The sequence below is a fragment of the Myiozetetes cayanensis genome, unplaced genomic scaffold, assembly GCF_022539395.1.
Source record: "Myiozetetes cayanensis isolate MyiCay16 unplaced genomic scaffold, myiCay2020 scf1, whole genome shotgun sequence".
Classification (NCBI taxonomy): domain Eukaryota; kingdom Metazoa; phylum Chordata; class Aves; order Passeriformes; family Tyrannidae; genus Myiozetetes; species Myiozetetes cayanensis.
Window position 1 is genome coordinate 19,934,628 of NW_026086604.1, and position 14,309 is coordinate 19,948,936.

Genomic DNA, 14,309 nt, shown 5'->3' on the forward strand with positions numbered 1-14,309 from the left:
GGCTGATGCCAAGAATCTGCTGAGATCACAAGCCCAGCCTGGCAGCAGTTTCAGGAATGCAGGTCATCAAGGAAGTGTCTTCTCCTTTTGGGATCGTGAACTGGAATGAGTTAAATAAACATTAAAAAGCAGCTCCTGGTATGTGTCCAGGGCTGGGAACATACAGGAAACACACAGAAAGTGGAAACCCATTTATTGCTGGTTATTTCCTCAGGGCTCAGTATAAACTTTCTGGCAGATCCTGCCCTCATACGAGTCTGTTGAAGGTGAGACATCCTCAGGATCAGCTCTTTGCTTCAGAAGGTGGGTGACTGCACAGCCAAGCCCTCATTTGTCAAATCAGGGGGTGTTTGTTATTTAATCTGTTGCTGACTGCACCGGACACAGGAGGGTACAGAGCTCTGCCCGCAGGTGGTGACAGCTCCCTCCCACCAGCCAGGTAATGGGTTCACTTGCAGTCATTACTGCAGCTCTCAGTTTAGAACTTCTTAGCAAGAGGTAGTTTGAGGTTCTTGATCTGCAACCTCTGTCATTTTTATCTCAAACTGAATCCACTCTGTTTCAGCTGACAAGGTGAAGGTATTAAAAGAAGAGGTATCTTTCTGGACTACTGGACTGCTTTTCTGTGGACAACTTTTAGGTTTCTAGTTTAATCACTAGGGATTGATTAAAACTGTCCTAAAATTAACTAGGATCCTGTATGCCTGTCTGTGAACACCTATTTGTCTCTTTCTTCATGGACAAATGATTTGTCAAGAACCCTCCATTTAAGAATCTCTTCTTAAGCCTTTGTCTCTTAAATAATGTCAGGTTGTCTGCTAAATTTACTAAATTATATTTACTAAATTATATTATGATTTGCTGCTGCAGACATTTTCATTTTTGTCCTCAGTGTCGAAAAACTCTTTACAAATGAGATACCTTGTAAGAAACAGCTGTGACTGCTGAACTTTGTCTCTCAAGAGCATTTAGTGCTTGGAGGGTTGGGTGGCACAGAGAAAGACTTGACTTCATCGAGAGCTTTAGACATTGGGCTCTTAGATACAGTTATCAAGCAATTAAGACTATTTTAAGACTACACACCTAATTTTTATGCTCTCTTTTCTGAACTACAGTTGGACACATACAATGAATCTTCTCTGAACATACTAAACTATAGTGGAACAAAACTGAAAGACTGAAATCAGTAACACAGAAATCAGCAAATGTGAACGCGACACCAGGACTGAAGAATGAAACTGGCACGTTGTTGCTCAGCTAGATTAGACGAGCAACAGATCTGTCTTGACTACAGAATCTCATAAAAAGAGGACATTTAAAACCAAAACCCATTCTGATGGTGCTTTAGAAATTAAAAGCTTTGTTCTTGGCACTCCAAGACAAAACTCATAATCCACTTCAAAATTGTAAACCTAAAGAGTATTGAACCAGAAAAGAGAATCAATAATTGTCCTTTTCAAGAAAAAAAAACTTTATCAATACACACCTGAGAAAAATGTTCGTTAGAACAACATTCTTAATCGTATTTCTGCAGTGCTTGTGAGTCTGATATACATTTACAACACGTTATTTATAACACAAAGAAGGCATCGGGTATTTGAAAAATTTAAAAGCTTCATCTTTGAAGCATTATCAGAATCAAATATAAAACATAGGTACTGCCTGAAATAAAAAAAAATCATACTGATCAGTAAAATTAGGTTACTTTTAGTTTTATAAATGTACCTGTAAAACAGAAATAGCGGATTTTTAAGTAATCCAATTACAAAACTCAGAGCTAAATATTTCTATTGTGAAGTGCAGCCACTTGTTCTGTTTACAGCTGTCACTGCAAAGGAAAAAAAAAAGCTAGGCAAACCAGCAGTCCCTCAGCACACACAGAAAAGTAATTCTCTGTGCACTAAAAATTATTTACTTGTTAAAATACACCCAATGTTTACCAATTTTGTTTCAAATAGCCCCATGAAAAGTTCATATATTACTCATTCACCTTTGCTCTATACTGTATTGTGCCAAAATACTTAAATCTGTTTTGTATAGACCAGGGATGGTGAAGAAACAGATGTTTAGTAGTTTATCTGAAAAGTGTAAATACTTTTTGTAAACGCATTTTAGCAAAACTACTGCTAACTTATCCATTTATCTTGAGACACTTCTTTATCTCAGGAACTTAGAACCCACCAAATGATATAACAAGTGATGACTAAAAGTATATTTACCTATTGCACCATCAAGATATTTCACATTATATATAAATAATGTAAAATATATTTTTCTATATATAATTAATACAGTCTAAATAAAATCAGTATGCCACATAAAATGAACTCTGTTACTGAACACAGGCATGCATTAAGTTCTAAGGATGTATACAACTACAAGAAAAACAGAGCAGCAAGTTTTAAATGTGCATATGCTGTCAAAACAAAATAAAATTTCAGCAGTCCAGGTAAAGACCCACTTGAACTCATTCAAGTCTGCAGAGTTTACAGATCCATCTTTTACACATGAACTATCTGCACACAGCCAGTAAACTTTAACTTCTTAAAGTTCATAAACCTTTTTAAGGCTCTCAAGATCTTCCAGTGAGTACTGATCATTCTGGTTTTCTGAAAGTAAGTCAAACAGTTGCTGCACTTCTTCTTTTTCATTTTTGCTAAGAAGGGCCAGCACCACCTGAAAAAAAAACCCCACAACAATTATTTTACAATTAGCAGAGGTTGACTGAAAATCATAGTATCTGACAGAGATACAAAACCAGTGTATAATTTCCTTTCAAGCTATGAAAATTTCCTTTAGGTTTCTGTGCAATTTAAGTACACATTCAATCTAGGGGTTCTTACCTTAAATCTTTCTGCTTTGCTCAAGTAGAAAAGGTGCTGATATACAAGGTCAGGATCTTTTCCAGCTACATAATGTTCCAATGACTGGATAAACATCAGAAGGATTTCTCCTTCAAGTTTGTTACTCAGAAGCACTGGCAATTTTTTCGGATCAGTAATTGTTAAAAGATCTGCACAAGCAGCTTTATCCTTATTGGCATTCACTGCATTTATAATCTGACCAAAGTCATAGGCATTAGATGGTTCATAAATGCGCAGTTTCTTAGAGGACTTCAGTGGCACATTCTTTTGAACTGCTTCTTTGGGTGTAATGGGATCAGTCACAAAATCCTTTGATGTAGCAAACTGTCTCTCTTCCTGTTCATCAGGTCCAGTCACCTTCACAAGGAAAATGGCAACAAATCATTATAACGTGGACATACGGATAACCTGAAGCTTCATGAGCAGCATATATCCACCACATCACTAGGTTAAACCTGGCCTTCTACTCTTCATGAAAGAAAAGCACCTTTGTTCTTCTCTGTCCTACTGTCCCCCAGAACAGCACCTCTCTAATTCATCTTTAAAGTTTCATAGTCAGAAGTGTGTCTGTTTTACACTTCCTTTCACCACTTGCCACTCCACTGCAGAAAGACACCTGGAGACCACTAGGAGAAAGCTAAGGAGGAATGTAATAATATAATGGCCAGTCTTCGCGAGCGAAGATCCGGGGAAGGTCTTTCCACCTTCCAGCCTGCGCATTGGATTTTTTAGGTGAGACACAGTGTGCGCGGAACTGAGCCCACCCTTTAATCCTAAGGTTCATCTGCCGGGGCCAAGCGAGCTTGGACGGTGGCAGCGAGGTCCTTAGGACGTAGGTGGGTTGCCTTTAAGGGCTAACGAGCCCCACCTACCCGGGAGTGGCCCTGACCGGGAATCGAACCCGGGTCTCCGCGGTGATAGCGCGGCGCCTGGTGAAGGAGGAATGTATGCATGCACTAAATGTGGAGACTCCAGGAGAACTGGAGTCAAGGCACCAGACACCCATGTTTCACTTCTCTGCTGTGCCTCCCAGACAGTACAGGTACATGGCAGCTCTATCGGGTTGCTGTTTGAAGTCTCACTGTGGAAGGAGAAAGCTCAGCATGGTTAACTGCCTGAATACCCACTTCACTTCTCCTGAAATTGCAGCCTGTATCAAGTTTCATGAATCAGTTGCCAGAATATTAACTGTGGCTTCAACTACATTTGCTAAAATCTATTTCAAGCCATTAAGAGTTGTGCAATTAGTATAACCTCACTAAAATGCATTGAACAGGGTCTCTCAAAGGATGCCAAGTATTTTGGGAAGTCCGAAGATACTGTATTGTGTAGTACAGGGGATTAGTCATTTTTTGAAAATACTGCAATGGACTTATAGACATTTTCTTCTATTTTTTCAACAATCCTTAGAATTAAGGGAGAAATCTTGACTGTCTTTTATATAATTATAGCTTGATTAAAATGGCACAATGATGATACATCAATTTTCTAATTTTCCTTACTTTTCTTTGCAGTCTCTTTTCATGGAATTACCTCGTACTACAGCAGGTAAGGCAGCACAGGCTCTCTATAGGGGGAGCTGTAATTATGACAGCAAACATAAATGCTTCCTGCCCCACCCCTGGAAAAATTACCAGTGCCAGTAACGTAGTTGGCTGGTTGGCCACTTACCAAACCTCCTCTAAACACTTTCCATGTCCCTTTGTTTGTCACAACTCAGAGCTTAACCAACACTATACCCAGATTATGCCAATTATATAAAATTCCATGAACTCGTGACAATGTGAAGCATTTCAAGAAAACAATTTTTTTCTGTATAAATAACTGCAGTTTCCATTATACCACTCTTCTGAAATTATATTATCAAGTTGCACTATCACTGTACAGACTGGTCACCATGTATTTTAACTATACATTTTTAAATTAAAGGGGGGGAAATAAATTCTTAAAGGAGCAGCAAAGCTCCAGTCCAAAAACATCAGATGACTGAGAAAATCCTTTCATCAGCTAATTCTACCCAGAACTGTGCGAGGCTGACATTTTGATCCTCTACATAACGTTACATCACGTGTTTCTTTGATAAGATCCTACGGATGTTTTACTCTTGCTCTTCGAGGTAAGATTTCATTTTTCAGACCCATACCTACAGGACCAGCACAGGAGCAGCCAGCGCACCTGTGGACCATGGACCTGGGCCAGCACAGCCCCAGAGGCTGCCTGAGGAGCACAGGCTTTACAAGCAAAACTGCTGCTTGACAGCTGCATTCTGTAAAACCCTTACTTCAGTCTATGCAGTTTTTGTTTACAAGGAGTATATCCTCAAGTTTAGTGCCATCCAAAAGGACTTGGATCTTCCACTTTTCCATACACTTCAGAGCAGTCCAAGTTTTATTATAGAATGTAATCCACACTAAACACATCATACATAAACACATAAACATCCTCTAAGATGACCACAAAATAACACAAAAAATACAACTCCATTGCAAAAAAAATCTAGAGCTAATATGGGCAAAACAAAAGTATTATCTCTTTGAATGTGTGGCTTCTGGGTTGTTTGCTTTTAAAAACGAAGTGGTGTTCTTACCTCTTGTATAGTTTCTTTCTTCCTTTGCTTTTGCTCACTGCCAGCTCCAGCACTGCTGTCAAGGTGAAGCAGTTGGGTTACCTCCTCTAGTTCCTTCTGTGCTTCAAGAACATTTGGATCTATTAGAAGTACCTTGTTGAAATCATCAACACTGGCTTGATAATTCTGTAAGTAGAAGGGAAAATCATCACTAGAAAAAGAAGTCTGAACTACCATACTGTCCTTTACAAATAAGAAAAGTAAAAATCCTAGGATCTGGACATAAAGTAGACAAAAAAATCTAAATACAGACAGTGTAATTTCACTAGAGGGGTAAAAAGGAAACTGAGTTTGAGTTAATATTTTGTGACTAAATACTCCCAATAAAATACGTAATATGAAATAATTTATTTTCAGAAACATATTCCCTGTATCAAAGGACAAATTATTGAAGACTGATGCTTTTAAGCATAATTGCTTCCACTGTAGCACTGCTTCAAGACTAATGTGAGTCCAGCAAGTTTGCATACTTGCTTTGCCAATAAAAGAGTGTTAAATTGAACTTTGATTAAAAATATAACTAATCTCCCTGGGCTTTAATCCAATAGACCCTCTCTTACAGTGAAACTTTTGGTAATATTTGAAAAGACTGGGATTATATTATGAACTCTGGGATAAACAGGATTAGGACAGCACAGTGACAGAGTGGCATTAGGACACAGTTTCTCAATAATTAGTCTTGTAATTTGTTTACTGCTTTTATTTCAAATTTTTACATTAGAAGCTACTATTTTCTTAGACTAAATTTTCTGGAGAGACAAAGTTAATAGCATCAATTCTGAGGAAGGCTGGAATATCACAGAAAAATATCAAGACACCTCAAGAGCTGGAGTATCAACAATATGGGTGAAATGTAGCAGTAAACAGTAAAAGACCATGCAGACAGTAAAAGACCAACATAGTTTTTGTGTGAGGGACCTAGTATTTCTTTGTTCCCAAACAGTATATCACAAGGTTGCTGTTAAGTCATTTGTATTGTCATGGAAAAAATCCTCATGTACCAGCTGAAGTATTTGCTCAGCATCTCAACTGTAAGGAAAGCACTCCTGTACCCATCACTCTCACTCCTTCTCACACAGAGTAATTTGTTCAATACTGCTGACCAGCATTCAAGGGGCAGAGATGCTGCACTAAGTCTGCAGGTGAACTGAAGCCTCTCAGATCGTGAAGGGAGAGCGAGAGAATGAGGATTCCACAGCCTTAGCAAATGAATGCAGAAAGGGGCAGGTTGCAGAATCCGCTACTAATTAGGCTAAGCCATCTGAATTACAGACGGGAAGATTCACATCTACAGAGAAACAAAAACAGTAACACGGGTCAGTGGACAACCAACCCTCCTGGATTTAAAACTGCAGCCTGCCAGACTCCTCAGCAAAAACCAGATAAGATGGCAGTACCCAGACTGGACTACCACCTGTAGGAGATGTCATCTGGGGTCCTGTGTCCTATGTCACAGGCCTAATTCATCATAAGAGCATGATATTTTCCTGATCTTCCCTTAATTGCATCTTGGTAAATCTATTAAAAAACCCTCATTTACTACATTAAATTCCACTGCAGCTTTTGTGGTTAAATATCTGGATATTTATATACAAATAACACTTCCCAGATTAGTTAGGTCTTTGCCAAGCTACATGCTTTTAGCACTTAAAATTCTTCATTAGAGAGTAATTTGTAAACTTCAGATCACTTTTGTTGCTTTCTCTGGTTTTGCAAATCAATCACAACCCTGGAATTAGCAATAATGAAGTACTTAATCCAACCACAACAAAACTTTTTGGGAGTCCCCAGCTCAGACTGTTCTGAAGGAATCCATGAACCCTGTGTTTCAGGTTGTCTTCGATAATACAAAAATAGTAGTTTTTTCTAGAATATTCAAAAAAGCAGAAATTATTTCTCCAATTCTTGACATTCTTCACAAGTGTGTAATTCCCTTTTTTTGGTCTGGTAGAATCACTACATACTCATATTTATACTGATTTTTACCAAGTTCAACAACAAAGTTAGAGGTGATTAATACCAGGTAATAGTAACAGGTAATTAATACAAGGTAACTTGGCACAGTTACAGAAAAAAATATTACACAAAATTAAGGTTTTTCTCCTTTTTTTGAAAACTTATCAAACTTTCAAAATTTCATAGCTACTGTAATGGAGGACAAAAGATCCCCTGGTTCCTCTGACTTGCATTTGGAATGACAGCATGGGATGGGAATAGGTTGGTGCTAAGCACTAACAGGTTGTCCTCAGGTGATCTGAAAGCTGAGAGACAACAGGGAAATTCTTTGTTAAGGCATCAAACACAATGGAGGTCTGAGGTAAGCCCTTCATTTGAAGGACAATGATGAAAGCTGGCAGACATCCAGTTACAAGGAGCAACATGGAAAAAAGCACTTGAGATGCTTGTTTAAAGACACTTGTAACATTTAATACAAAGTAGATGACAAGAGCTGCCATCGAGAGCCAACAGAAGTGAGAAGCTGATAATTCAATACTAGGTAAGAGCTGACAAGCAGAGCAAGGATTGCTGTGAAAGAATTATGAAGTGTAGGGGCTAATTTAACATCACTGAAGAAGGGGAACCAGAGGGATGGACAAAAGGAGCAGTGTAGTTCAAGTGATGGAACGTAAGAGTTGCAGTCACATTCAAGATGGATATGAGCAATCTAAGTCTGCATTTATGACACTCAGGTAAAAGAATACTCTAAGAGCTGTGTGTGAAGATGAGCACTGTACAAACACCACCACCACTGTGCAGATGGAAAGGAAAAGGCTGAATACCAACACTTCCACTAAGTACATTACTGACAAAGGTTCATAATGTCTTTGGGGAAAGAAAAGAGAGAAAACAAAGACAATTAAAACCCTGGTTTAATATGACAGGCACTTAAACATGAACAGATGCCCAAAGACAGCTTGAGATTTTAGTTTGGACAGATGAAGACAGACTTGAAGAGAATCCATTTGTCATCAGCAAAGTTATAGTAAACACTTTGACAGATAAAAAATCCCTAAGTATCCTGGGATACTCAGGATAGTAGGATATTAGAACATATTTGAAAATTGTTTAAATGATCTCCAGTCGAACCTCTTTATTCCAATATTCCCGTGTTTTCTCAAATCATTACATGTCAACATGCAGGTTTTTATGTTGCAAAAATATTTATATAATATTTTATGTACATATAGTGCTCTACACAGCACACTGTGTACTTTGTCTGCTTTCAACTGCAACTACCTCATTGGCTTTGAAGAGGATAAGCAAGTTTAGAGGTGCTTAAGAATACCTGCCATGTTCTTTTTCCTCACCTGTAATCCTTTGTACGCTAGTGCTCTTCTATAAAAAGCTTTAATATTAGAATCTTCTATCTGAAGAACATGATCACAATCCTGCTTAGCCTCTTCATATTTATACAGTTTCAAGTAACAGAGAGCTCTAACACAGAAAAACAGAATACACTGCAATATAAGTAAATTCTACAGTGCTGTAGTGCTAACAGTATCTGACTCGTACATGTTAATTACAATATTTCACATAATTCAGTCTCAATGTGGTATTTTTTTAAAGCACATCAAAATCATTAAGTATGAAGAACATCACTGGATGGATTTAGAGAGGGCCAATTCCTGCAATAAAAGCCAAAATAAGTATGACTAATGCTCAAAGTTAGGCAGATATGCAAGTATTTTAAAAGCAGAGGCTATGTTAGGATAATATGACAGTATAGTGGTTAATGTAATATGATAAATAAAATATAATAAATAACAATATAATGATAGTATAGTAGTAATATGGATTTTATACAGCCAAAAAAATGCTCTAGACCAAATAAACAATACTGCTTTCTGTACCTAATTATTACTTGGAAATCTCCTATTCAACTACTGATCTAATCAAATCCTTCTTAGTTTGTGAAAGCTGATAAGATTACAGCATAAAGAATTATACTACAGAATTAGGTCAACCCTTAAAATAATGCTGATGTATGACTGTGTTCGTACTTTTATTTTCTCAGAATGTACATTTTCTCTGAATTATTACTCTTCCTATTTGAGGTACTACTATTGCATGTTAAGTTTTTAATTCAAATCATGCCAGTATTCTCAAAAAATGCTGCACTATGCTATGCTAATTATAAATTTTACTACTGCTTACTCTATTTAGATAAAAGATTTTAAGATATATATCACTGACATTAAGACTTGCTCCCCTTGGAAAATAATGTGGTTTAACAAGAAAATCAGCTTTGTTATTAGAAACAGTTATCAAGTGGGAAAAAATTCCATTTTCACAACAGTTACTGATGGGATGTAAAGTCTCTATGTGCAGAGAGAAAATATATCCCACAAAGCAGAGTTAGATTTTGGATCTTTACCTGTTAGTGTAGACCGTACATTCCTCAGCATTTAACTTCATGCATTCACTGTATTTATTTATAGCTTCATCATATTCTCCCATTTTTACACAATCATTCCCTTCATTTTTCAGTCTCTTGAACTTCTCCATAGCCTCCTCACCTACATCACAAAGAGATCACAGTGTTACATAAGAAGGTCAGTTCATTAAGGGTAGCTGAATAATCTATGCAGACTAAGAATAAAAGCCTGACAACTGGAGTGTCATTATCGGTCTGCACATTGCCATTTCTGTCCCCTATCTCCCTGCTGCTCTAAGAAAGGGATAAACTACCATATCTACATTTGGCCCAACACATACTTCCCCATGCATCAGGGTGAAAATAATAGGAATGCAACAGACAGCTCTGAGCTTCCACCTCCTCCTACCCACCCTTTCTGTGTGGTAAAGAGGGCCTAGCTATCTACACTGAGATGTTAGTTTTACTTACAATGGTGGAGATTTAATCATCAGGATTAAAAGCCTTCTAGATCTCTACCATCATACCACGGTGGCCACAATTTGATCTGATATTCCTCCTGCAAGTAACTATCACAATTACTATGCTGATAATGACAAACAAATCATCCCATTAGGTGGAGTTAGGGATTATTCCATAATTGCCTTTCATTCTTAACTCCACATCATTGTTTCATATGCTTTTGGGTTAGACTGTGATTTTTAGCTGTGTTTGTGGTGAAAAGCGGATCCTGACTGTGCTTCGTGTCTCTCTTGTGAGCAAACAGTAAGTACCAACACAGCTCTAAGTAAATCGTAATCTGCTTTTTGCACCTTGCTAAAGAGTATAAGCCCCTTGCCAAGCTTCAGATTTTCAACACTGTATATAACCTGTCAGTTTTAACCAATAATTAAACTGAGTTCTTTTATAAAAACATGGCAGTCTCCTATGCCAGAAAACTTGAACTTGGGGGAAAATTAACTACATGAAACACACCACTAAATTATAACTCAAATTGCAGAACACACAAAATAAGACCCAATTGTTACAAAAAAGTGTCAGCCAACAGTAAGGTTTAACTGCTGACTGAACATTGTTGCAGGTTTTCAGCATCAGCCACCATTGTCAGGTCTCACATGAAGCAGAGCCCTGAGAAGGCAACTAGAACCTTAGAGTCAGCTGTCCTTCAGTGAAGAAAATACTTACACAGTTTTCATTTAATATTTCTAAAATCAAAGCCTAACCAAAGCCTGCTCTATTTGAAATAGATTCAGACAAGCACTTAGAGGACATTCAGTATGGCAACAACGCACTATGGACAGATAACCCCATCACTGCTACCCATTTGGCCAATAACCCAGTTATGCACTGCAGCCACCTCTGTGTTCATTGAGGGGAGAGTATCTTCAGCACTACTTTTGTTTATATTGAAATAAACTCAAAGGGGAACCAATTAATACTTGAGTAAAAATATCACAGAGTTATGCTTTTGCAAAAAAAATGTTTAATGTCAATAAAATATGAACCAGAAAGGTTCCTTCATCTGATTTATTCAAGAAGAAAAACAGAAACTGCAATGAAGAGAAAAAAAATCAGGAAGGAAGTTAGTTTCCTAGAGGTTAGCACTCAGTGATTATGCATAGACAACTGCAGAACCAACATCTTTGAAAGATGACTCCTAAACATCTTGTGTCAAAGTTGGATGTTTGTTTGGGTTGTGTTTTTTGAGGGAAAACTCTTTTATAACTATACTATGATGTCAGGTATATAACTATCCCTGATGCTCATTATATGACTCAATATACTGCGGATGAGTATTTCTGCTGATTTTATATAATTTCAGAAATTACATGCTGCAAAGTGCATCACGTGGTTTAAAAAAATTATCATACCTGTGCTCCACAAAGTACATTAAACTCAATCGTGTAAATGACAGTCATCTACTCTGGCTTTTCCTAAAGGTCTCTGAAAAGTATTTTCTAAAGCAGTTTCTTTGATATTACTAAAACACATTCCACATTTCAATTAAAATTATTTTCTTTTTTTTGGGTACATATATGTGCATTAGCTATACATACAATTCACTTCCAATTGTTCTTCTCTGTTGATGTCTACAGTACTTCCAGGCTTATTCTCTGAAGTGAAGTTTCCTCCATCCCACCTGTGTAGCTGAGCAGCAATTGGGACAACTGGAATTGGTGGCAGTTTCTCCCTCCAACTGGGACCATCCTGATCTATTAAAGTCTTTGTTATTCTGAAAGAGAACAGCCACACCAACATGAGTTTTTATATATTTAACTCACACTTCAATAACTAACACTCAAATTAAATAATGTAATGTTCTAATTTTTCAAAAAACAACTCAACAATTATTCTTCAGACTAACTTTAAAAAATATTTCCAGAGCAGGCAATGGTATTGCACTCATTTAAGGTTTAGACTTTTTCCACTTTTCAGAGTATTTATGCTGGCATTTAGAAGACAAGCTGACTTCAGCATGACCTGTTAATATTTAGGCCAATGACTGATTCTGCAACTAAGCCCTAAATGCTTCCTACCACATCTGGTAAAGAAATATAAAAAAAATGGATGTATTTATTTTGTTTATTCTTCTCAGCTGTTCATAGGTGTTATTCATCACAAGTGTAGATTACAATATCCTCAGACAAAGTGTGGTACCTAATATTGCAAATGTCAAATGAAACCTGTTACACAACAATTGCCTAAATAACCAATGCAGGTCACAATGTAGGCTGCGTTAAGTGGCATTTTAGAGCTTTTATAGTCAAATTTGTTAATCAATCACTCCCTATCCCCATTTAAAAATATGTTCATTGTATATAAAAACTGTTCAGTCTTTCTTAAACCAGCACACATATATGTCAACTATTTCAGTTCCATGAGAGGTTCAATCCAAATTCCATTCAAGTGGGAGCTTCCCACTGCCGTGGCACATTTTGGAGACCTAAGTTAACATAGTAAGTGAAGCCATATGAGAATTCATGGTTCCGTTAGAAATTTTGTAATGATTTAAAAAAACCCAAACCAACAAATATTAATCAATTATGAGAATAATAATGAGATAAACATCATCTAATCTCAACATAAACTTAAGAGTCAAGTTCAACTGGTCATAAGTCTAATATACCCTTTAACAGAGGAAAATTCTGAATTGAGTAGCAAAGCAAGTCACATTGATACTATGGCAAATAAACCTAAAATTTTTTACGTCAGGTGCATTTCCATCTAATACAGGTGTAAAAAACATACTACCTGAATACAGCTATCTCATGCAGCTTTCTCACTGATATTAAAGGAGTTGAGACAAGTGGATTGAAACTTCCATTTAGTAAGAGGAAATGCACAAATATATTCCTACACATTTAAGCTTCTATATTTCTAACGGTGAAAAGCAAACAATAAAATACTCACTCAAGAGGAAATTAAAATACACAAAGTAGCAAATCCACTGTTGTTCACAAAGCTAGGAAAATGCCACTAATTAAAAGCATGCTTGAAATGCAATTTCCAGTTACTTGGCACACACCATTAAAAGAAACAGTCTCTCCAATTTATCTAAAAAATCACATCAGGGATCAATAAAAGACACAATTCAGCATATCTAATAAACAAGATAAACAAATAACTGTTTATACTTGTTTGTACTTACACTCAAATTACTTCCTTTTAATTGCAAAATGATCACGTAAAGGCTTCATACTAAAAATTCTACATGCTTTCTTTGTATTAAAAATATGCATTTGGTTCTAAGATTTTTGGAAAGTCTGCTTAGATATTTAACCACAGAGAGACAAGCCTTAACATGGTTTAACAAACCCACCCTCAGACACAAGTAGGTTGATGAGTTTTTCCTATCAGCTTCCTACAGCATCACCATCCAACTTCCCAGAGGAACTTAAAAACCAAGAAATCCTCCAATATAAGCAGGTTGTTAAGACCTGCTATCCCCAATATTAAAAAGAAAATTAAACTACATTTTGGGGTTGTCCCTTTATGTTAAAAGGCAGCAGAGTAACTGTAAGGTTTTATTAAAATTCCTTTTTAGAAACGACTCTTACTTTGGAAATTAAAATTAATAATTTGGTAAACAGTTTCAGTTGAATTCATAAATGATGGAATATTAAAGAAAAATTATAGTAAAAGTTCAATTGCGCAGGAGGTCTATGCTTTAGAAACTAACAATTGGCAAGCAAAAATGAATTACCAGCAGAAGAGAAGAAGGAAGAAGCAGTTGAAATAAGGTGATGGGTTGCCAGGGAGGAAAGAGTAATGAGCAGTGAAGCTAAAAACATAAGGAAGGCCTAGAGAGGAGAAAAGGAAGGGGAAAAAGGGAGATAAGCTCATTAGTAAGCAAGTTACAAGTCAAGGAGAAATATTAAAAGAGTATCTGCAGATAAAATAAGTCAAAAAGATTTTTAAGAAGTGTAATAATTACATAGATACC

General features: G+C 36.8%; 1 protein-coding gene across 4 annotated transcripts in view; it reads right to left on the reverse strand.

The window, feature by feature from the left end:
- Window positions 1-176: 176 nt before the first annotated feature.
- The window catches only part of SPAG1 (sperm associated antigen 1), a 39,746-nt gene continuing 25,613 nt past the window's right edge, over window positions 177-14,309 (reverse strand). For all 4 annotated transcript variants that reach the window (XM_050315143.1, XM_050315134.1, XM_050315154.1 and 1 more), the window contains 6 exons: window positions 11,923-12,098; window positions 9,866-10,007; window positions 8,799-8,925; window positions 5,452-5,616; window positions 2,844-3,221; window positions 177-2,676 (listed from right to left, as the gene is read on the reverse strand). In XM_050315143.1, the coding sequence (XP_050171100.1) occupies window positions 2,545-2,676; window positions 2,844-3,221; window positions 5,452-5,616; window positions 8,799-8,925; window positions 9,866-10,007; window positions 11,923-12,098 (1,120 nt within the window). In that variant the 3' untranslated portion in view covers window positions 177-2,544. The remainder of the gene's footprint in view (window positions 2,677-2,843; window positions 3,222-5,451; window positions 5,617-8,798; window positions 8,926-9,865; window positions 10,008-11,922; window positions 12,099-14,309) is intronic.